The sequence below is a fragment of the Mytilus trossulus genome, chromosome 13 (assembly GCF_036588685.1).
Source record: "Mytilus trossulus isolate FHL-02 chromosome 13, PNRI_Mtr1.1.1.hap1, whole genome shotgun sequence".
Taxonomy (NCBI): domain Eukaryota; kingdom Metazoa; phylum Mollusca; class Bivalvia; order Mytilida; family Mytilidae; genus Mytilus; species Mytilus trossulus.
The window spans coordinates 6,607,141-6,632,814 of record NC_086385.1 but is presented as its reverse complement, the minus strand read 5'-3'; the positions used below and the strand labels follow the sequence as shown (position 1 = coordinate 6,632,814).

Below are 25,674 nucleotides of genomic sequence, written 5' to 3'. Positions count from 1 at the left end.
TAGTGAAAATGGACCTCACAGGAAATTTCGAATCATATTGATGAATTTAAATTTAAAAAAGCATACAAGGATAATTAAGGCCAAAAGCTCCTGTATTGGGACAGGTGCAAAACTGCGACGGGGATATACATGTTTTGTGAGATCTCAACCATACCCATAACTCTAGCCAATGAAGAATAAACAAGTACACAGCACTACGCACAGATTCCGAATATGTAACAAACGAAAGTATGCAAAATGACAATGATACATAAATTAAGTCCTACAAGCAGTTACAGACATGTCAGTTTTTTCGTGAATATAAGATTTGGCGGTTTTGTCAAAGTCGGCATACAAGCCTATAAAATGGCTACATAAGGATTGTTCTACTTCCAGTGTTTTGGGCGGGTTAAAAAAAATAAGGGTTGAGGGCTAACAACCATGTTTTACCCTGCTATATTCTGTTGGTACCTGTCCCTTGACAGGATTCTGTAATGTAGCGTTTGCGGTCCATCATATTTGTGCACGTTTATTGTGTTGCCGTACATTATATAATTAGCCCATTGGTTTTTAAACTCATATGAGATTTCAAGTTGAAAAAAGTTAACTAGCACATTAATCCACCTCAGAGGGTCAGTCCAGTACAAATCATTGTTCCTATCTATACAAGTTCAATATGTTCACGTCCTGATATACATGTAATATTTGTCATTCGACTTGCTCAAACACTGGTCATTAAACTATAATTCATCATCAAACTACCAAAGCGTCATTGATAATGATATTTATAGACTGATAAAACAATAAAACACAAAATCTGTTGTATACCTGTAGTTCTTGGTACGTTTATTTGTATGTCTTCTACTTGTCTCTGTAAATCAGGTGGTATAGTCCATTTCAAGGGTCTCGGTTCTGTTTGTTCAGTCATTCTGTTATTTCCAATCTATCTGTCACTTTCTCTAATCTGAATAACCATCCTAGCTTGGTAGAACCATTTCTTTTCTTTAAAAAAACACCTAACAATAAATGAAAAAAGTAATATGAGAAAAGACTCCATTAATCCTACTAGGAAAATATAATGTAACAAATATTTCATTCTTATCGGCGTATTCATGATCATATTATGTTGGTATGTTTTTGTTGTTGTCAACCACCTTTAAAAACGAATAGGTCTGTGTGTTGGTCTTGTACAGAGAAGGCACTGTATTCGTGCTATTTTGCCAAAAATGCTAATCAGCCGTAACTTTTCTATATGTTGTTATTACTTATATAAAGTGACAAAATTATGTGTTCAGGTAAAAAAAAAAGCTTGTTTCATATTGCAAGGCTGATCCTTATTTGTTGACCCTAATCGTTATAGAAAGAGATAAAAGAAAAGTTATATCCCGGATTGATAAAAAATGCTCTTCTTTTAGCGTAGCTTATAATCGTTGTGATCGGAAAATCATAATTTTTTAAAATAAAAATCCGATTTTTCCATCTATTTCTTGGGTGCATGTAACCAGACATACGCTAATTTCTTTGTTGACCTCACCGATACGAAGCAATAATAAAAAAATAATTAATGAGGTAAAGGTATTTTAATAGTTTGGGTAACCAATATTTTTTTTAGAAAGATTGTCTATTAGTCGAAAAAATAAATATCAAATGTAAAGTATACTCAGTGTATTTCATCTTGATAACAATATATGCGTTTTCCGAGCATGTTGAAAGCCATATTTTGTATGGCAGTTAAACATGCAACACATGTCATCGCCCTTTAAGTTCTTAACAAAGGGTTATAAGCATCACAATCAAGTAAATAAATATATGTGTCACTAGCAGTGACAATTGAATATCGTTTGATATCGACTCGAGTTATATAATGGCAATACAATAATTTGTTATTTATCAACGGAATTCTGAATAAATTGGTCATCTATTTTCGTATCGACTCGGTTATGATCTGGCTTATACATGATTTCGAAACGTGGCAGATTTTTAGATCGGCAATTATGACAAACGAAATGTCAACTGCTGTACAACACTAACATTTTCTAAACTTAACACTTTTAAAATACAAATCTAGGGCCAGTTTCACAAAGCTGTTTTAGAACTAAGGATGGTATTTCGACATATCTTTTTCCTAAGTGGGTTTTACAAAGTGGTACTACATACGAACATCTCTTAAAAATGGTTATAAAGTTAGGACTTCAAAAGAAAATGATCTATTTATTGTCCTTTACCTGCTCTTAACTTAATCTTTATACACTGACGGATTTTTATTATTCTCCAACAACGAACATGATGTATTGGTATCATGAATGCACGATTTTATCATTTTAACTTTATCATAACACATACAGTGAAAAATTGAATTCAACTCACTTGTACACAAAAAATAAATGTCATCATTTTATTTTACTTTCAATTTACAACAATTCTCTGAAAATTTAAAAGCTTTTTCAAATAACGTACGATAATATTTCAATGTTTGTCAAACTTTATATTGTAAACATACACCTTGCATTTATTCATAAAAAATATCAAAAACTTACATGCAATCACAGCTCTTCTAAGTTGTGTTTTATCTCATGTCCCCTATACCATGTATACAGTGACAAAAACAATTAAAGAATTCGTTTGAACAATAACTATGTGTTGTATTGTGAAAAAATTGTGTTTTAAGAAATACTCGTCATTCCTCATTTCTTATTTATACGTTGGTCATTTAATGACCCCTCCTGAATATGATAATCAACCCCATGTCAGCAATTCTTACATGTAATGTATAATAATCAACATGTATCCAATCATATCTTTTAAACCAAGTAAGATCATTTAATAAAATAGTAAACAGTACCATTTAAAATACAGCTAAGGTAATATATACCTGAGGAAGAAAAGCCTTTAGTTAGTATTTCAATAAATTCAAAAATTTGTAAACAGTAAATTTATAAATATAACAATATCAATGACGTAAAAACGATTTGGTCCTTTTTCACATCGCTATGCCGTTTTGCGTTTATTTTAATTTAAAAATATTTTCATGTAATAGAGTTATTTAACGATTTTCTACCTTATTTTTTTTTAGATTCCGATTTTATCGAGACATGTTTTCAGTGTCGTTAGAATAACTTCAATGGAATACAAAAAAAACCTAAAAAAAACACCTTTATCTTACAAAAATAAAACACAATTTTTTTTACTTTGAAATATATTTAATTATGTGTTTTGCCTATCGTCAATAATTGTTCATTACAAGGTGTAAACACAAGTTTAAACAAGTCAAAATATGCTGGAAAATCTGGTAGATTTGATTAGATTATTTACAGTTATATAATTGCAATTTATTATACCTCAGCATGTTTTTTTCTATATAAAAAATAATGAATTAGTTGTGCTAATTCATTCCACAGAATATTTGCCAGTCAAAAGTTTCAAAGATTATTACCCCGGTTAATAGTTTCATACTCATCTTTCCTGTACTGTTGCATGCTTGTTTTTCATTAAATAATAATGATGTCATTGACGATTCTGCTTGGATTTGTGTGCTTGGCAAGTTTAAACTCTAATATCGTAAACGTAATAATCTGTTTGTGTCGATTGTAATTTCATTCACAAGAAGCAATTATAAAAGAGACAGAAATCTTCTTGCGCCTTTTTTAAAGATCTAAAATAGTGTACGTTATTTATAAAACGGGTTTGGTCGTCGTATTCTAAAACTGTATTTGTGTTTGGTGTACTCTAACTAGAATTTATTATATACACGTGCACGTACGGAAAGGTTAACACAAATATTTATAGTTTTGATTGCAATTAATGAAATATTTACAAATACAACACGAACTATAAAAAAACGTATAGTTCATCTTATGCATGTCAAGTGATGTGACATTTTTCATTTCGTCCAGATGATATATCTACACTTTGAGAAAATTTGTTAATTTGGTACATGAAAACACTTACTGACTGCATTGTTCAGTATAATAAATCATCTAATGACTGCTTGTCCGGGTAATAGCGAGTTTGTTGTACCTTCGCATGCAAACTAGTGCTCTTAGCTTGGCCTCAAGCAATAGTTAGTATCTCAGGGACAACAAACTTTCTGTTACCCTTGCACCCAGTCAATTCGATTTGTATTTATTTTATCTAAAATTTACAACGTAAGCACAAATATGAGGTAGCATGCCTAAAGAGATGAAACAAAGAGATTATATCTGGGAACTAATACGCAAACAGAACAAAATTTCAATAAATATTAAACAAGCATATCTTCCAAAAAGGGCGTGGTTTGTGAAACAGCTGTATTAATAATGTAAAACCTGTAGAACTATTAGCTTATTGTTTATTAATCAAAGCGCACAACATTATCAATATTGAAGTCTTACCTTGAAAGTACGATTTTGTCCTTTTTCACATCGCTAAGCCGCTTTTTGGTTTATTTTAATTTAAAAATATTGTCATGTAATAGATCTATTTAAAGATTTTCTTCCTGATTTATTTAAAGATTCGGATTTTACCGAGAGGTTTTTTTCAGTTTCGTTAGAATAACTTCAATGCAATACACAAAAGAAAACCCCACAGAAAACCACCTTTATTTCACAAATATAAAATTTGAAGTACAATTGGCATAGTAAAAAGTTAATCATGACACATATTAAATTATGTTTCTTTGCATATCGTTAACAATTGTTCATTACAAAGTGTAAACACAAGTTTAGACACGTCAAAATATCAATGACAAAACAAAGTTTTGAAATCTGCGGGAAAATCTCAAAGATATAATTTAAGCATTTAGAGTTATATTATTGCAATATAATAATTTTAATATAGATACAAATGACTGTTCCATTCGATTTGTATTTATTTTATTTGAAATTTACAACGAAAGCAAAAAAAAAAGGTAGCATTCCTAATTAAAAGAGGGACAAAAGATTCCAAAGGGACAGTCAAACTCATAAATCTAAAACAAACTGACAACGCCATGGCTAAAAATGAAAAAGACAAACAGACAAACAATAGAACACATGACACAACATAGAAAACTAAAGAATAAACAACACGAACCCCACCAAAAACTAGGGGTGATATAAGGTGCTCCGGAAGGTACAGCAGATCCTGCTCCACATGTGGCACCCGTCGTTGTGCTTATGTGATAACAAATCCGGTAAATAGTTTAATTCGGTAGGTCACATTTATGAAAGGGAAGGGGATTGTAGTTACGTTATCTTTCAATGAGATGAAACATAGAGATTATATCTGGTAACCAGTAAGTAAACACAATCAAATTTCAATAAATATTAATATCTTCGAAAAGAGGCGTGGTTTGTGGAACAGCTGTATTAATAATGTGAAACCTGTAGAAGTATTAGCTTATTGTTTATTATTCAAAGCGCAGACATTCTCAATATTGAAGGCTTACCTTGAGTGTATATAATCTGATATATATTAAACGATTTTGTCCTTTTTCACATCGCTATGCCGTTTCTGCGTTTATTTAAATTTAAAAATATCTTTTATGTAATAGATCTATTTAAAGATTTTCTTCCTGATTTAGCTTTAGATTCGGATTTTACCTACACGTTGTTTTGCAGTTTCGTTTGAATAACTCCGATGTAATAGAAAAAAAACCCCAGAAAACCACATTTAATTAACAAATATAAAATTTAAAGTACAATTTGCAAAGTAAAGAGTATTATGTAATATATTTAACTTTTTTGGCATATGGTTAACAATTGTTCATTACAAAGTGTAAACACAAGTTTAGACAAGTCAAAATATCAATTAGAAATCAAAGTTTTAAAATATGCGGGAAATCTCTAAGATATAATTTAAGCATTTACATATCTTTTTGCAAGGGCTGGTAGAATCAATTTGTCTCATTAAAAGTTAAAACTATCAATGACGATAACAAACTATCCAATAGACCTATTACATATTACCGGCTTTTAACTCCAGATTGTATAATTTTTCAACAGGTTACCTAATCTGTGGTTAAACATCCAGGTACTCTTTAGGGTAAGAACAACCAAAAGAATTACAATCAAATATAAAAGTTTTGCACTTTGGGGGAAATGTTAACTGTTTCTGATTATTTTGTCACCATTTTCACTAAAAAAATGTACCATTAAAAAGCTTGATTTTACTTATGTACTCTGCTCTTAATTGAATGAGTATCAGGATGTCCAACCAGAGAGGAAAAGGTGACCTGTTGAAACAATATAAACTCCGGAGTGTAAAGTCGGTAATATGAAAATAGTTTAATAATATTAGAGGGGATAGACAGGGGGTTCTCTCTCCCACATACCTCCCAGTTTCCCATCCCCACTCCCACTATCCACCTCCCATCCTGTAACATAATTTTGTCTCCAACGGTTTAATTCAAACTATTAAATATACTAGTAGTAGTCTTAGCTTGTAGATAGTTAGGTCTTTTAACAGCCCTTCCACGCATGTCAAAATAAGAGGGACGAAAGATACCAAAGGGACAGTCAAACTCATAAATCTAAAACAAACTGACAACGCCAAGGCTAAAAATGAAAAAGACAAACAGAAAAACAATAGTACAAACGACACAACATAGAAAACTAAAGAATAAACAACACGAACCCCATGAAAAACTAGGGGTGATCTCAGGTGCTGCGGAAGGTAATGTGTGTCTATTAAGCACTGAAAGCCTCATGGTCTATTTCTAATGACTCTTTATCTATTGTTGTACTTTTAAGTTCTAATTTTTCTTTCACTTTGCAGTATTAAATCATCCTTAGGGTATCTAGTCTAACAAAATGTACCCGCCCTTTAATTAAGATAGCCGTCATGGTTAAAAATAGAATATCAGTATAAAATGCAGTTTTTGGCTTATATCTCTGAAACTTAAGCATTTACAGGAAATTTGACGGAATAAAAATGTTCATCAGGTCAAGATCTATCTTCCATGACAATTTCAGACGTATTGTTGGGTTACTGTCCATAAATTGGTTATTTAAAGGAACTTTTACAGTTTTTTGTTCTTTTCTTGAAAATCATGGTCGAGATGAACTGTAAACAGCAAAATTGTTCAGCAAAGTAAGATCTACAAATAAGTCACTTTACCAAAATGATCAATTGATTTATTTAGGAGTTATTGCCCTAAAAAAAGTAAATGTTTTCACAATTTTTCGTCAAATTTTGTAATATATAATAAAAGTTTCTCCTCTAGAACTACTGACACCAAACCAAACTTGGCTACAATTATCAATAAGATATTCAGTTAAAAATGATATGTCAAATGAACCCGCCTTAAAAGCATTATGGCTGACTTGGCTAAGACTAGAACATAGGGGTAAATGCAAGGTTTGTTAACTTTTTTTAACCTTTATAAATAAATAAAATCTGAAGGGAACACAAATTTTCAGAATAATAAGCTCTACCAATTGTCTGTATATGTCAAACCTGTTAGACAAATGCGAATTGGAATTATGACCAATAAATGACAAACATTTCATTTTTGCCTTTTATCATAAAAACTATGATATTTAGAGATAAAACGTTTTTTTTCTGTTATGTCTCATATGATTTAATAATTATCGAAAAATAATCACTTTAAATCATAAAAATGACCAGCAAGGCAAGATTTATTAATAAGTCAATGAAACAAAACAGACAAAAAGATCAGTAAAACAAGATCAACAAAATAGAGTTTTTTGTCATGAAGTTTATTCTCGTCTACAATGTAGGAGAGTGACCTTAATGTTTGATATGTCATAGACAAAGGTGAGCGACGCAGGCTCTTTACAACCTCTAGTATTATGTTTTAATCTATGCTCTTTAAATTTTGAAAGGGGTCGTTCTTATAATCCACCAATCATATAATAATTTAGTTACCCATTCATACCGTCAAAAAGGCCTCGGCAATTAGATCTCTTTCAGTAAGACTGATTTGTTTATGTCTATGAACATCTTGTTTTCAGTTTTGTCATTAACTGTCAAAAGATTTAGAATAACTCTGCTGTGGATATGGGCACCTATATACATTAGCTGTCATCAGATTGTCAAATACTAGGTGGTATTAAGCTGTATGTGTAAACTTCCTATAACTAGAACAAATAGGTTTTGGATCTTCAATCTTTCTCTTTTTGACAAGATAGTACCATATATATCTGTTTTTTTGTTGTTGTTGTTATTTTAGCGTTGTCAGAAAGTGATTTAACATTCAGCCAATCATTTAACAGATTGTTGCTCTATATTCGAAATTGTTTAAATAATAAGACGATAATTAATGTTTAAACTATATATGTTTCTAGTTCACGGTACCAGCAACATTATATTTCGTAGTGGCACTATGCTTATGCTACTGTGGTAGTTTTTAAGGATAAAAGATGGGTGGACATGGGGAACTCTCTCACACACCCCAACTCCCAGTTTTCCATCTGCAACCACATCTTCTTCCACCTTCCATCCCCATTCTTTCACCTCCCTTTTTAGCTGTCCACTCCATCATATCATGCAACTTTGTGTTTGTTAAGAATTCACAAAACGAACCGGTAAAAATCAATTACGATCAACATTATCAATTTGCTGTGATCTTTTTTCAATTTATTCTTACCGTATTTTTGAAGCAAATGTTCGAATGGATATTTGGAGAAATCTGCTTTATTATACTCAATTGATTCGATTTGTCTATGTTATTACTACAGTTTTGCTGCAAGAAGATTTTAAAGTATAAATGTTCTGAAAGTGACGAATGTACGAAAAATGTTAAAAAAAATGGACAAATGAGTAGGTCCCTTTTTTAACTCAAATTTTAAATAAGAATTACTTGACCAATACCTCAATCAGAGCTAATACAATAATTACATATATTTTTCCTTTTGTTGCCAATTGAATTCCTTGTGTTATATTCAAATCGTTACAGTAGCACTCATATGGATTTTTTCACGAAATTTCTGTGAAAACAGATATATTTTTATTGATTTTTTGAATATGAAACATAGAGCGCCTGCGTCTACAAAAAAATATAATTTACATTATCTTTGTAATGACATTTTACATATCTGATTTAATTATTTAGTTGGTCGACGCTTTAGCTCTAGTTTTTACTATGCCTTTACTTGTTTAAAATAAGTACAATTATGTTAAATTTTGCAAAAAATTCAATTTTGGTCCGATTTGTGATTTAGAAATCAACGTTTCAAAAATAATATTTCTATTTATTTTCTTAGATGTCTTCTCTTCAGGTTAAAGCAAGATTTTCCTAAATACAATCGGGACTACATTCGACCATTATCACTCGTTTCCTTTCGTCTTAATAATTTTACTTCCTTTTCAAAATTAAATGACTTTTAAGCATGTCGTGCTTATTCAATTGTGATCAATATTCCTAAAGTTCTGATTTACTACACAAATTCATTTCATACAATCAACCAATCTTATCACATATTGCTTCCTCTTCTTTTTTTGTCATTAGCATGAATATATTTCCTGTTGTGTATTTGTATTAAGGTTATTTCAAAAAAAGTTTTAACTCGCTAAAAATCGCTTGTGAATTTATGTTTTTCATTATTTTGATGTGAACTCGTTCACACAGGTTTTCTCTGGAAACTTATCAGCTCAAATCTTCCCCGTTTCAACATGTTAAACTGTGGCCAATATTTTTAATTGCTGAGTATTACTCTACACTGGTTAACGAATTTCTGTATTCCGAATAAAAATGTATCAATTAAGTTAGTGTTAGTCATTAAGTCGACTTATACCCTACGGTAAACTCTGCCCTCTCAAACATTATATATGTTGTTGATGTCTACAATTATATAACAACTATTGAATAGTCTGAATACAGTGCGATCAGGTCTTAATTAAAATTGAGAAGGGAAAGGAGGAATGTGTCAAAGCGACAATAACCCGACCATAGAGCAGATAACAGCCGAAGGTCACCAATTGGTATTCAATGTAGCGAGAAATTCCCACACCCGGAGGCGGTCTTCAGCTGGCCCCTTAAAACATATGTATACTAGTACAGTGATAATGGACGTCATACTTAACTCAGAAGTATACACAAACAAACAAAACAAACAAACAAATAATTTATAAGAGTCTCACCTCTTTGAAACATTTGATATGCAACACAATATAATATTAACAATGTATAAAAGTGTCACTCTAAAAAGACTTATGAGAGACTGTAAAAACACAGATTAAAATACATTTATATTACATCTATTACATAAATCAATATATCTTAGCATAAAACACCATACTATTAAAAACAATAATACAAAAGAAAACAAACAACATTATAAACACTTATTACGAGTATAAACTACACTTTCTCTTTAAAAGTGCCTCATGGCAGATTTTAACTGTAAAATAACAAACTCTATCGTCATGAAACAAAAATAAAAACTTTTCTTCATTACTTTAATAACTAAAACTACTTTCTATATTACATACATTGTTAAAAAATAGCGTTCTCAAATCTGCATTTTCTGGGCATTCTAATAAAACATGTTTTTCATCTTCAATTATATTCAAATAATTTTTCCTATAATTAAAACAGAACCTTTCATTTACATCTATACCTTCATATCTGCCAGTTTCAATTTTAATCGGAGCTCTAAATTTAGCATATGCACTTCTATATTTACCGGGCATAGTAATACTTAAATATTTTTCTGTACAATAATTGAATTTAAATAACCTGTAAGTACGTAATTTACTGCTTTCATTAGCTAGTAAATTTAAATGTAAATTATTTTGGTACATAATAAATAGATTGTTTTCAATATCTTTAATAACAGACTTGCTCAAAGTACATTTAATATTTCAATACTGATTAAGATCAAGTTCTTTAAACTTTGTATTCACTCTACAGTTCCAAATGTACTTTATTAAAACTGATATTATTACTCCCAAGAAAACAATTCTTATTAAGTCTACTATTAGACGTCATATTGAATCGTGACCATGCATCGTACACAAGAAACTAAAATAAAAAAAATATTTGCCTGCAATCGAATTGATTGAACAGTACTGATATAATAGCGGTAGATAAGTTTTAATATAAACTGAAAATATATAAATGCTCTAATTATTCGTTACCATTTCAGATAGAAAAAAATTTATATGTAATGGTTGTAAAAAAGTCAATATATCATTCAATGAACTTCACAGTAAAGTATCAAAAGATGTGATAGATGAATATTTCCAAAATTCAAGTATCCGTCATGGCTTCAATGATTTTACTACAGTACAATAATTCTGAGGAAGATGTTTTTGAATACAACTGTCGTAAACATATCATGCACAGAACGTGAGAACTGCCGTTAGCTAGATTTTTTTCCGAAATATCATTGTTTACTTGTAATCATCACGATAGGTTCGATTTAAAGTTTTAATCGTGTTGTAAAGGAGAACATGAAGTGTAATTGAAAAGTCGATATCAAAGGCACATGTATTGTTAAGTCCATCTTTCATGGTTTTATTAGTTTTGTATTACAAGTAATATTGTGCCTTAGATAAAAAAAAATCGTTCATTGTATGCTTACTCTCTTTTGTTACTATGTCTTTTTATTGAGTTAAGTCATTTCAATTGACATTTTATGGTGTTTTTATTTGTTTGTTTTGATGTTACACTTTAGTTTCAGGTGTGGTTAAAGGTTCGCGCCAATTAAAACGTTTAAACCTGTTGCATGTGTTTGCACCTGTGCTAAGTCGGGAACCTGATGTAGAATGATTATCGTTTGTTAATGTAGCTCTGATTTTTAATGATTTTTCGTTTTTTTTTATATAGACTAGAAACTTGGTTTTCCTGCTTAAATGGTCATACGATATATATGTTTGGGACTCTTTATAGCTTGTTAACTTGTTCAGTGTGAACAAATTCTCTCTAATGAAGGCCTTATTTAAACTTATAATAGTTTACTGTTTTCAAATGTCTGTTGGATGTAGAGTCGTCTCATTTAAACTGTTTATTCCGTGTTTGATTATACAATCATGTATACTATTGACGTGGCTCAGTACTTATACGTCCATCTATTGTGTTATTGTGTAGGTCAATTTTGTATGCATGTTATCTTAATTTTTGCTTTTTTACTTGTTTAAGATTAAATTACAGCATTGACTGCTTAGCCTAATTTTTGACGTTTTGTTATTACTTATTATGTCTATAGATATTGCTCACACATTGTTGTCTAAATATTTGATTTTAATACGACTGTCCTACAAGTACGAGGTTAAGATAGCTATACAAAAGTTTTAATCACCCATTTTCTAAATAAGGAAATGACTGTATTTAGTTAATAAATATGACAGTTGTTTTGCATTCGGTAGATGTGGTTGAGATTTAGATTGGTACCTATCATAAAGAGTTTTCTGTTTTGAATTTCCCTTGGAGTTCCGTAATTTGTTTTACTTTTGACCTATCTGACATCAAATCCCTGTGTCTTTGTTTTAATTTTGAATTAATGTCATTCACTATATCTTTTATAAGATTATCTTCCTGTTTTATTTTTATAATCGGACTGTCATAAAAATGTCCCCGTTTTAAGTGAAATAACATCAATGCAATGACAAAACCAACTAAGCTACTTTTGAACTTTTAAACTATTCGATGTTTAATGGGCCTCGTTATTTAAGAATTGAAATGTTTTCTTATGTAAATTTATTGGGGTGTTAAAGCGTTGATCGAAGTACATTTTGTATGAGCGCAGAAGCGCTTCATTGTAAAAATGCACGCACAGTATGCATTGTATGTTTTTTTCCGAAAAGGATGCAAAATTAAAACACATCAACAAATGTGAATGAAAGACGATTTTGAACTACTACGGCAAGTGAACAGCAACCTGACAACAAACAATTATAGTTTGTGCCCGGAATATAGAACCGACCTGAAAATCTTGATCAGATAAGATTTCAGTCTAATAAACCCGCACGAGTGGGGTTCAAACACACAACCCCAGCGTTGCCTGGCTTGTGATTACAGTATTTATTACTTCGACCACATGGCCACCGAGGCTCCTTATTTCAGAACAAAAATAATACACCATTATTGACCTAAATGCTATGTTAGATGGTGTATATTTAAGCATATTACGATAGATTTGATTAATTACTTATAATCTACACAACGAAATGTTGTTTTGTTAATTGTGTTCCAGAGATGAAGTATCAAAATACACAACTTTTTTTGTCTAAACTGTAATCACAATCACTTTGTTTGATTAAGTGCATATCTAACGCATCATTAAGAAACTTACTTATTCAACCTATCTTGAAAACAAATTCATTTAGTTTGAAAAAAAAATAACAAAATAAATTGTATTAAATCAGAGCACTTTCTGAATATGAATTAGTAAAAAAGATTTGTTTAAATATTGAACTTGTTGAAAAAGTCTTCAGTTCTGACCCCAAAAAAATACATTTCTTTGAGAGAGGAAGTGATAAATTTTAACATAGAAATAACCAGCAAACTTCTAACAGGTAAACTAAAGCAGTCAAGCTTCATTTATCAACTTAAAAAATAGTAAATTTTTACCGTCAATACAATGATATTATAATAATTCTTATATGATTTGAAAATTAGGGATAACGTTGATACAATTGATAGATATGACTTCCGGTAGCTGATCTTGACGTTAAATACTTTTCGATACACGACGTTGACCGAAGTTCTTTTCGTAACCAATGTAAACAAGAGGGCGGCAATAATAACACTGACGTTAACAATTTTTTTTCACTGCAAGTCAATTATTCAATTAATTAATACACAAACATATTCGTTTGTCAGAACAATAATATGAGTTTATGCAGTTTATTTGTTATCAGGTAGCACATTTCATTGAGAACATATTTTTGCGTTTAACAACAAATATGTGCATGCATTAAACCTATCCAATGACATAAATATACAATGTATGTGTGATAGAGGTAACGGGTGTGGTAAAATATACTACCTATCTTCTATTTTAAAGAATTATAAGGATTAAACGCCTTTTGAAAGGAATTTATTGCTGTATAAATTAGACGAAATCACTCACAAACATATCATAAAAGTCCTTTAATTGATGATGTATAGAAATTTTAGTAACTTGTGTATAGATATAGGAAGATGTGGTGTGAGTGCCAATGAGACAACTCTCCATCCAAATAACAATTTAAAAAGTAAACCATTATAGGTTAAAGTACGGCCTTCAACAGTGTAGTTTATTTAAATTTTATAGTAACTATACACGGTACTAACCGAAGTCAGGACAACAACATCGTACGCCATGTTTGAGCGTTTAATCCCATATTATTTCTTTTGTAAACCTCCATTCAGAACTTTTCTTTAAAACTATATGATTCAATATATCAAGCAAAACATGTTCAGTACTTATGAAAAAGTTGAACTTCTTTGTATCATAAATAGCCTTTCCAAAGCATGGAACAGCAAAGGTTATACTGTTCCTAAAAGCTTAATCTTAATTATTGTTAAGGAGGTTCGCTACTGAAATTCAAAATAACAAGAAAGTTTTCCTGTTGTGTTTTTTTATAACTCCTTTCATATGGGAGTGGAAAAATGAAAAAAAAATATAGGTCAATCCGCTATATTTTTCGTAAGGATGGCATTTATGGTCACTCATAATGTCAGTATTGAAAAATCCGGTATTTTCAAAGAATTGGAACATCTGCATTGAAGTTTCAATTACAACAACAATTCATACAAATGTAAATATATTTTATTCTAATATCAATAAAAATATACCTTTATTTCAATTTCTACAAAAATTGTGCATTCAAGGCATATAGTCAATGTGTTTTTCCCGTAATAAAAAAATAAACAAAAAAGTACGGGAAAGTGAATGACATCAAAATGAAACCTTTGATTTAACCTTTATAAAATAACAAGAAATTTTCAAAACAATTCAGAAATAATTCACAAGACTTTATTTTAAGATATTATTAATAGAAAAGTATAGGTCAATGTGCAAAATTTTGAATTAGAGCTGAAAAAAATCAAAATTCCATGAAAAACTACGGGAAATTTAAATTTAGACATTTTTCATAACATATATGTCAATTTATCAAATACTGTTATCTTTTTTAACCAAACAATTTGTTTTAAATCTAGATCACTGTATACTAGGTACAACAAAGACCTTTTTTCATTAAAAATATATAACTAAGGACTGAAAAACATTCAAAACAACATCAAAAAGTTCATGAAAATGACATTATTCTTTCAAAAAATCTGAAACCTGTCTTATGATCTTTTCTGATTTTGTGACACGTACACCTGAACCACTCTTTTCTGTGAAAAGATCTTTTATACCTTTACAACCATTCCTAGAAAAGGCCATCTTCAAGTGCTCTAAGCACAGTCCACTACTGGCAATAATACGTGCCATTCCTAATGAAAGTATCTTACGATCAATCAACAGCTTCAAAGTTGGTAAATTTTTATGCAATTCTTTCATAGAATTGAATTTGTCTGATATGACACATTCTGGTATATATACTTTTTCAAAATGAACATTTAATTCAATGTTCTTATTGACAAGTGTGCATAGTGCATCAACATCTTCATCAGCCCTGTGGGCTTCATATGATTTGCTCATAAATGTTTCAAACAAATTTGTCTGTGAATAAGAATTCAGACCTGGATGAGAAAGTTTAAATAATGGCAATGTGTCAATAAAGCCTATCACAGTTGACTTGAATTTATCAAGCAAATTACATTTTTGTAGTGAAGTGTACAATAACACACAGTCATATGTTTGAACATTATGGCCAATTAAAACATTGTTCTTAGTTTTTTCAAGAAAAGAAATAAAGTCATTGATGCACTTTTTGATATGTACAGCAGGCAACACATTTCCATTTGATAATAACTGCCCATTCTCAAATGTCAATCCAGTAATCTCTGCCGCCTTTGGTGTTATTTGGTGCTGGGGTAGGACAAATCTGGAAAAAGATTCTGCTGCACTCTTTGCTGCTAATTGTGTGATATGGGATGATCTACCTAAAAAGCAATATAAATACAACTTATTCCAGTTCCTAGATGTTCACATAAGAATTACATGTATCAGTAGTTGTAAAGGTTCTGTATTAAAATAAGTTTACCAATTTCTCCACAAAATGTATAGCAATGAGTAGTGATAATAGTTATTAAAAGTACCAGGATTATAATTTTATACGCCAGACGCGCGTTTCGTCTACATAAGACTCATCAGTGACGCTCAGATCAAAATAGTTAAAAAGCCAAATAAATACAAAGTTGAAGAGCATTGAGGATCCAAAGTTCCAAAAAGTTGTGCCAAATACGTCTAAGGTAATCTACTCCTGGGGTAAGAAAATCCTTAGTATTTCGAAAAATTCAAAGTTTTGTAAACAGAAAATTTATAAAAATGACCATATAATTGATATTCATGTCAACACCGAAATGCTGACTACTGGGTTGGTGATACCCTCGGGGACGAAACGTCCACCAGCAGTGGCATCGACCCAGTGGTGTAAATAGTTATCAAAAGTACCAGGATTATAATTTTATACGCCAGACGCGCGTTTCGTCTACATAAGACTCATCAGTGACGCTCAGATCAAAATAGTTAAAAAGCCAAATAAATACAAAGTTGAAGAGCATTGAGGATCCAAAGTTCCAAAAAGTTGTGCTACATTTAGTTCATATAATGTACAAATTTTTACACAAGAAATCCACATATTTCTTTTATTTCAAGGTACATGGCAAACTTTGTATTCATATATAGTGTAGATCTTGAAAGCTAAAAAAAATCAAGTTCCATAACTCTCTGAGGAGTTGGATTTAAAAAGTGTTAGTATAGTGTAGAATTGTCAAAAACATCAGCGTCTAATATCTCCAATAAGTTGTGTTAAATTATTATTATAAATGGCAGTTGTAAAAAGATCGAGATCATATGGTGACTAACAGCTTTGCAAGATTTGAATGACCTAATAAAGTAACTGACTGACCGACAGACAGACAAGGAGCATCACTTTAAAGGTCTCTCCATCACGTTGTGGCGTGGACAATAAATGTATTGAAAAAAAATGTTTTTTTATTATAGCATAATTAGTCCTGTAGCTTCTATGTCAAAGAAAATTTCTGTAACAGAATCATGCTTTGGTGAGGCTTCTATTCTTGAAGTTCTAGGAGGGGGTATTTCTGTTATGTTTTCGGGATCCAATCTAGATTCTTCCATATCTATGCCTGACTGGTAACTGATTCCTTCCCTCACTTCACAGCTTGATATATCTTGATTACTGAAAAAAACATTTTCAACAATGAATATGAAACTCTTCATTTTTCTCAATTATACATTGATCTTAAAGAATGCCAGGTTGTTTGGAAGTTTGATTTATTGCAATAAAATATGAGGATTTAATAAATAGGTAGTATAGAATGTGAGAAAATTTTCAGTCAGACTTAATTTAGATAGTCAACTTTCAAATTTGTTTACTATTTTTTTCAAATTAACTTGGATTTTCATAAAATTATACTGCTATTTCAGTTATATATGGATCTTACTGAATCCTAGCTTGTTATAAAGTTAAGACTATTGGCTGAGTATTGCTGTGAAGTTTAAGGATTTAATTAATCTATAGGTAAAAATAAAATAGAATGTGCAGTTCCCACAAAAGTCTTTAAAAAAATTATAACTATTTCAAAGCAACTAGGATTTTCATCAAATTTACAGATATCTTCATTATATATTTGTCTTACAAAATACCTTTCTTGGGGGTAATTTGGTTTATTAAAGTTATCTATCTGATGGCTGATTTGCACTCCTTTTGTTTTTGGGATTTAGGTTTCATAAACACCTATATCAATATCTTTTTAAAAAGAAACATTGAACAGGCTCTTTGTATTTTAATCTATTATGTAAATGCATCTTTCAAATTACCGTTCTGTCTTCAACTCTAATCTTCTTAGTTTAGCCTTCTTTGTAATCGCTATTGCCTTTCTCTTTTTGTACTGGAGATCTCTCAGCGTGCTAACTTTGGATGTGTGAACACCAGGTGAAAGACCAGCTGTTCTATTTGCCTGTAATGTATTTATATATATAAATAAATATTTGTTCATTCATTAGTATGAGTAAGTAAATTCCTTCCAACTTTATATGAAAGGTGAAATATTTATATTTTTTGCTGAATTTAATATACTAAGTTAACCTGGCATGAAAAGAGTTATCACCCATTGATTTGTGAACTGAAAAACTATTTTATTCTAGTGTGAAAATATTGTTATCCATTACAAAGCAATATATATATACTGATTTTAATGACATTACAATTATTTTAATAAAAATATATGTTTTTCTGTTACGTGTAATTTATTCTCCATTGCCATTGGCCTGCTATGAGTAATTTGAACTTATAGTAATCTAATATCATAAGAAATAACAAGAACAAAAGTATGAATATATAATCAAAAATGCAATGTGGCAATCAATATATAAATTGTCAATTTGTTTTATTTTGTCAAAGGAAAGGAATAAAAATTGGAGCAAAATGTAATTCCTTTTATCATGTTTATTTGGTTGGTAAACATTCTATCAAACTTTTAAATAAGTTATATAGTGTTCAAGACAATGTGCTAGCATTCATCAAATTCTTTAGAAAAACTAAGAGTAGAAAAAATATTGCTTTCCTATTTCTCTCTAACTTTCCTTTGACAGGTGAACAATTAATGAAAAAAAACATTAAATAATGTTAAAATGTCATAATCATAATAAACAGATTGGCCAGAAGCAAATATGGTACCCCATTATCCATGAAATGATTTATTTTTTTGGTTTTATAGGAGAAATTTTAGTTTCAGTTAGTATTAATTCTCATACTAGTTCCAAAACAATTCTGCAATTCAAACTCAGTTTACAAAGACAGACAGAAATGTATACCATAGTATGTCCTGTCAAAAGTTAGGAAAATAAAGAGTCTCCCAAACAAACATGAATTGTGATGATTTTGTTTTCTATGTCAAACTTGAAGTAGCAGACCCATCTAAGAATCATGCAACTTGGAAAATAAGTTGTTTTATATACCCATTTATTCATACAGTATATAGATATGTTTTAGCTCTATATATAGAGATAAACTAATACATTTAAATGTATTCTAAAGTGGCAGTTTTACTTGATTACAGGACATATATGACCTTTAAATGTGAACTATAAATATTCTGTTTGTACATTATTACAAATTTGAGAGTTATCAAGAACATTTTGTGCTTACTTTGGATTTTTCTTGTTGGTATATATGTATACTATAAGTGCCTGAAAATTAAACCCTTATCTATTAAAATGTTTGATGTGCATTTGTATTGAATGTCGATTGAAGCTCATACTGGCTCTCATCATTCATTAATTTGACTTGTTCAACTTGTTCTTTTCATGCGTTACTGTTTGGTTTTTTAAAGACGAAACGTGCATCCGGCATACAATTGTTTGAAGCGTGGTAACTGTTATACATATCGTTTTTTGATATTACTTCGGTCGTTGTTTTTCCTGTTTGAATGATTTTACACTAGTCATTTTGGGGCTCCTATAGTTTCCGGTTGTTTGAACCTGTGTTTCATGGTGAAGATTGTCCTTTGACCTTTAATGGTTTGATCTTACTAGTGGTATTTTACGTGACTTGGTTTCATTGCCACTCATACAACATGTTATTATATCTATCTATGATGACTTCATTAAATGTACACGGACATGATATACACGTTTGCGGTGTTGAAATTAGTGTCCTGCATGCAGCAGGTGACTTTGAATAAAGCAATAGCTGGAAACAGTTGTATTGAATATTTTTTCATATTTACATTAAATGTACATAACTCATGAAAGATTTATAAAAATAAAATTAAAAAATCAATATTTACGACAAAAAAATATACAGTCCTTGGATGATTTAATTTTTTCACTTACCAGTTAACCAGTGATTACGATTCTTCAACACTATACAGTCAATAAAAATGTTAACGTTTCATAATACATTTTAAATTGCAAACCATTTTCGTATAGTTTAAGAACTGTCCATCATTTCGATCTATCAGTTCTTGATATCTCATACAGCAGCACTGTTAAATGTTACCGAGTTCATTGTAGTGAAATTGACCTGTTTTCAAATTCAGTCTAGATAAAAAAAAAAAAAAAAAGGGGCGAAAGATACCAGAGGGACAATCAAACTCATGAATCGAAAATAAACTGACAACGCCATGGCTAAAAACTAAAAAGACAGACAGACAAACAAACAATAGTAAACATGACATAAACTAGATTCCCAAAAAATAGTACATTATAAAGCCAACTAAATTTCAATAGCAGCCATGATAAGTATTCTACAGTAGCTGGTTAATACGCTTATTAACTAATTTAGATATTTTTTTCCGGCAAAAATTGTTGAACACATATACATGATAAACGTGGAAAAACGTCACATTTAATAGTTAACTTGATGCATAATTCATATCCGACAAAATTTATGATATTGTAATTTAAGTCTTCTATTTGAAACGTAAAGATTTTTACAAAAAGTTTCTGTGGTAGCTGTCGCCGCCTTATAATTCCTATGATAATGCATATTGTAACTGTTACCACGGATGAAAAAACCCATACATATCAAATAAAACATATGAACAAAAAATTAAACAAAAACAAACCATAAAAAAAACAGCTCGAAAGAAAGGAATCTGAAAAAAAAATCACACCACCCCATTCAGTGTTGTTGTTACTCACTTTTATTTATTATTATAATACAGTATTACTGATTGAAAAAAAATCATCAGTGGCGCTCATTTCAAAACAGTTTAATACCAAATAAAGTACTTTTACAGTAACTGAGGTTTTTTTTTCGAAGATCCTCAATGCTTTCAAACTCATAGTTTATTTGGCCATTTTAACATTTTGATTCAGCGCGAGTTTGTTTTTTTGTAAACAACCGCGCATCTTGCATTCATAATTTTAAGAATTTTACCAATGATGAGTTGATCAACATAACTGATAGTAAAAAACCCAAAATCAAATGTTACCCAAAAGTAGATTTTCAATGATAGAGCCCGCAAGATTACCCGCCAATAAGATAAAAAAAAAACTAACATTTGCCTAATATAATTAGTTCTAAGGTTAACAATTTTAAGATCCCGTTTAAGCAAAGTCACTGCCTATAAAGTATATTGTACAAGTTGCCATGTTCACACTATTTTGATTTACAGACAAATCAACATAAAGTTTGCATACTCTTTCACTAAATAATCCATCATAGTTTGAAAGTGATCTCCAGCTTAAAGCATTCTACATCCTCTCTTTCAACAGTGTTTTCTAGAATCTTATCCAGTCGGTCGGTGTACAAATGTGATGGATTTATGTGTTTATCAAAACGATTTATCACGTCTTGTAATATCGTGCATAACTCAGTGTATCTTGTATCATCAAGTGCAAAGAATTTCATATGTTGAAGTTCATTTCTTGTTAGTCGTATACGTTCATTATCATCACCTAAGGCATTATCAGTGCGTGCCAGCAATATATCTCCACTTCCCTCCCCAAGAATTGCTAGGTTTGTGCTTGTTCATACGTCTGTGCTCTCCATATAAGAAAGTGATATCACACTGATTGCGAGGACGAATTACATATGTAGGGTCACCATCAGTCTCTAACTTTAGAAGATCAAAATGAACATCAGCAAGTATATTCAAAGCGACCTTTACCATTTTGCCATGATCATCTCTACAGTAGAAGAGGCTTTCTAAAACAAATGTTTAAAAGCTAGATTTATTTCGATACTATAGTATATTTCATTTAATGATGATATTTATGATGTAACATTTGTGATTAGCAGTTTAGGTGTCAGGCTTTCCAGAAATATGTCAGATATAACTAGTACAGACAAAATCAGTCAAATCATATGCTTCAATTGTCCATTGATATATGAATTTCGAAATAATACGAAATTAAGGTTTCAACTCTCCCGGCCAAAGTTGACCTTCCATGGACTATTGTTTTGGTTATCAAGTTTTTACACTGTTTAAGTAATAATACACATCATTTACTTCTTATCCCAGGCATAGATTACCGTAGCCGTATTTGGCACAACTTTTTGGAATTTTGGATCCTCAATGCTCTTCAACTTTGAACTTGTTTGGCTTTATGAATATTTGATAACTATAAAACCACTGGGTCGATGCCACTGCTGGTGGACGTTTCGTCCCATAGGGTAACACCAGCGCAGTAGTCAACATTTCGGTGTTGACATGAATATCAATAATGTGGTCATTTTTATAAATTTCCTGTTTACAAAACTTTAAATATTTCGAAAAACATGTGGTCATTTTTATAAATTTCATGTTTACAAACTTTAAATATTTCGAAAAACATAGGATTTTCTTATCCCAGGCATAAATTACCTTAGCCGTATTTGGCACAATATTTTGGAATTTTAGATCCTCAATGCTCTTCAACTTTGTACTTGTTTGGCTTTATAAATATTTTGATATGAGCGTCAATGATAAGTCTTATGTAGACGAAACGCGCGTCCGGCGTACTAAATTATAATCTTAGTACCTTTAATAACTTTAACTGTATTAGCACTGGTATAGGTTGAAAGTTTATCGAACAATTAAAGATTTGGATAATAGCGTTATAAACTGTCTGTTTCTGTATTAGCACTTGTATAGATTGAAAGTTTATCGAACAATTAAAGATTTGGATTATAGCGTTATAAACTGGCTGTTTCTGTATTAGTACTGGTATAGATTAAAAGTTTATCGAACAATCAAAGATTTGGATTTTAGCGTTATAAACTGGCTGTTTCTGTATTAGCACTGGTATAGATTGAAAGTTTATTGAACAATTAAAGATTTGGATTATAGCGTTATAAACTGTCTGTTTCTGTATTAGCACTGGTATAGATTGAAAGTTTATCGAACAATTAAAGATTTGGATTATAGCGTTATAAACTGGCTGTTTCTGTATTAGTACTGGTAAAGATTAAAAGTTTATCGAACAATTAAAGATTTGGATTATAGCGTTATAAACTGTCTGTTTCTGTATTAGCACTGGTATAGATTGAAAGTTTATCGAACAATTTAAGATTTGGATTATAGCGTTATAAACTGGCTGTTTCTGTATTAGCACTGGTATAGATTAAAAGTTTATCGAACAATCAAAGATTTGGATTTTAGCGGTATAAACTGGCTGTTTCTGTATTAACACTGGTATAGATTCTGGATTAGTTGTATTGGCCTTGAAACTCTAAGTTCGAGAGCCAATACATATAACCATGGCTATTCCAGAAGCATCCAGTGCATAATAATTTTTTTAAGCATGCATAGGAAACCTATTTGAACTCCTTGTTCACGTTCACGATACGTGCATGATTTGTCAATATTGAGGAGATTTCTAATTTCTTGTTTAATAAACTGTTAAATGCGTCTATTTTGTTTAGGACGCGGCATTTAAGACAAAAACAGAGAACCGATCAGTTCTGAGTCCGTGTATCTTGGTAAGATGTCTCTCTTGTAGATTGATATCTTGTACATTTACACCTATTGAATACGACTCATCCTTTCGGTCTTAGTATATGCATATTACTATCACATCTTCAATGTTCTAACCCTGATATAGACTCAGTTTTGTCCTTTGAACGTTAAATACCAGTTCATACTTCGATGAAAACGAATGGTCAACCGTGCAAATTTTTATTTGATAATTAACCTTCAATATCATCTTTATGATAGGTGTAAGTGCAGGGGCTGTCCGTTTAATAGTGGTTAGGTGCTAAATGCAATAAAGTGTTCAGTTATTGGCTTATCCGGTTATTATTAAGAAATGCTAAAATCACAGCATTAAAAGGCAACCTGCTACATTTCACTTATTGCTACCTATTTTTCACCTATTATTTTTTTTATTTTTTAATTTGAACTTTGTTTGACGCGAAGAAACATGATTTTATGACGATCAATATTATTCATAGTATTTTAAATATAGCAAAGTTGAACAAAATCTATTCGTTAGACACTTAACCAATAACATATTAATATGTTTATTGTTTATTTCTAAAAACATACCATAAATGTTACGATGAATTCGAAACGTATGTTCGGTATAGTTCGAAAGAAATCATTTCTTTATTTGTATGTATTTGTTTTTGTGTGCATTGCGTGCATTATTGGTACATGGTTAAGAATAAATACAAAAAAGGAATACACTTTTCGGGAAAAAGAATACGTGTCTCGTTGTAATCTTGAAGTGTTATCTCAATTCAACAACAACACCGATTTTCTTGTGGAATCAGAGGTATGTAAAATACCGAGAGTAAATCCGTTCGATAAATTTATAAAAGAATTTTTACCTGATGATCCACAAATATCAGTATGCGATAACAGTCATGTGTTTACATATGTTGATAACAATAATCTTTATATCAATTTCACGAAAAGCCGAAACCAAGTCGAATATTGTTCATATGAGCCTATATATTACATTAGTAATTCGTTCAAACTCGGTAAAGTTAGTGGACATTTCAATAAATCTGTACGGGTTACAGACGAATTTATAAAAGTTCAATGTTATGATGCCTTTAACAAAGTGATAGCTAAAAACTTCCATACCGTATTTGTAAAAAAAAATCCAAACATGAAAGCATCTAATCCACGAAATGATGTCGTACAAATGAAAAATATACCGAATACGAATAATCATGGAGAAACCCGTCTCAATGTGTTACTAATAATGATAGAGTCGACTTCAAGAATTAATTCTGTTCGATACTTACGCAAGACTAGAAAATATTTGTTGGAAACATTAGATGCAACTGAACTACTTGGATATAACAAAGTCGCTAAAAATACTAGACCAAATATGGCAGCCTTATTGACTGGGGATTTTATAGAAAACTCCTCGTGCTTTAAAGATTCAGAAGGAGTTGATAAATGTCCATTTATTTGGAAAGAGTTTTCAAAATTAGGCTATGCAACTCATTATGGACAGGATGCAGTATGCACATTTTACTCTTATAAATATCAAATATTTGGCTTCAAATACCAACCAACAGATTATTATGATCAACCTTTTCATGACGCAAATGAAAAGGGTAACCGAAAATTAACGAGATTGTGCTATCATGGAAAATCGTCATCTGAATCCGTCAACGAAAGAATGTTTAATATAGTGTCAAGCTTAAAAGACAATCCGTATTTCTCATTGTCGAAGCATATACATATGACTCATGATAGTCTAACCCGTGCTGTAACTATTGACAGACTAATTTCTAAGACACTTCAAAGACTACACAAAAACAGTTTACTGAACAACACATTCCTCGCACTGTTCGGGGATCACGGTATAAAATCTGGTAAAGTTAGACCTACCTTTATTGGCCAATTAGAGGAGAGACTTCCAATGATGTTCATGTATGTTCCGCCTTGGTTCAAAACAAAATATTGTAGCTATTTTAAGAATTTAAGAACAAATGCAAGACACTCATTCTACTCTATTGCATCTTCTTGATCTTGACAACAATAACCATGGAATAAAAACCTATCGTCAAAAAGGCATCTCCCTTTTCAAGGAAATTCCGAGGAAAAGATCATGTCAAGATGCTCATATTCCGTCTAAGTGGTGTGCATGTAATTTCCGCTTATAAAAAAACCCATAAAAACAAATAACTATCATAAATTGTAGTCATTGCATTTATTTGAATAGTTCAGAGCAGGTTAATATTAATATCAAATTAACATGTTCTCGTCCT

The 25,674-nt window shown here is 30.8% G+C and overlaps 2 protein-coding genes across 2 annotated transcripts; one reads left to right on the top strand and one right to left on the bottom strand.

Moving 5' to 3' along the window:
• Positions 1-15,149: 15,149 nt before the first annotated feature.
• Positions 15,150-16,926, bottom strand: LOC134695364 (3'-5' exonuclease DinG-like). The gene is made up of 2 exons (XM_063556592.1): positions 16,902-16,926; positions 15,150-15,937 (listed from the first exon to the last, which is right to left on the bottom strand). Exons 1-2 carry the CDS (start codon positions 16,924-16,926, stop codon positions 15,150-15,152), a joined length of 813 nt encoding a protein of 270 aa, XP_063412662.1.
• A 7,634-nt stretch (positions 16,927-24,560) lies between these two features.
• On the top strand, positions 24,561-25,433 carry LOC134695363 (uncharacterized). Its single transcript, XM_063556591.1, has one exon. The coding sequence runs from the start codon at positions 24,561-24,563 to the stop codon at positions 25,431-25,433; it is 873 nt and encodes a 290-aa protein (XP_063412661.1).
• Positions 25,434-25,674: the final 241 nt, after the last annotated feature.

Coding starts and splice junctions, on each gene's coding strand:
- LOC134695363 (XM_063556591.1), top strand. CDS start 24,561: ATGAAAGCATCTAATCCACGAAATGATGTCGTACAAATGAAAAATATA.
- LOC134695364 (XM_063556592.1), bottom strand. CDS start 16,926: ATGCTCCTTGTCTGTCTGTCGGTCA. Junction 15,938..16,901: donor CCTTGTCTGTCTGTCGGTCA/GTCAGTTACTTT, acceptor ATTGCTTTTTAG/GTAGATCATCCCATATCACA.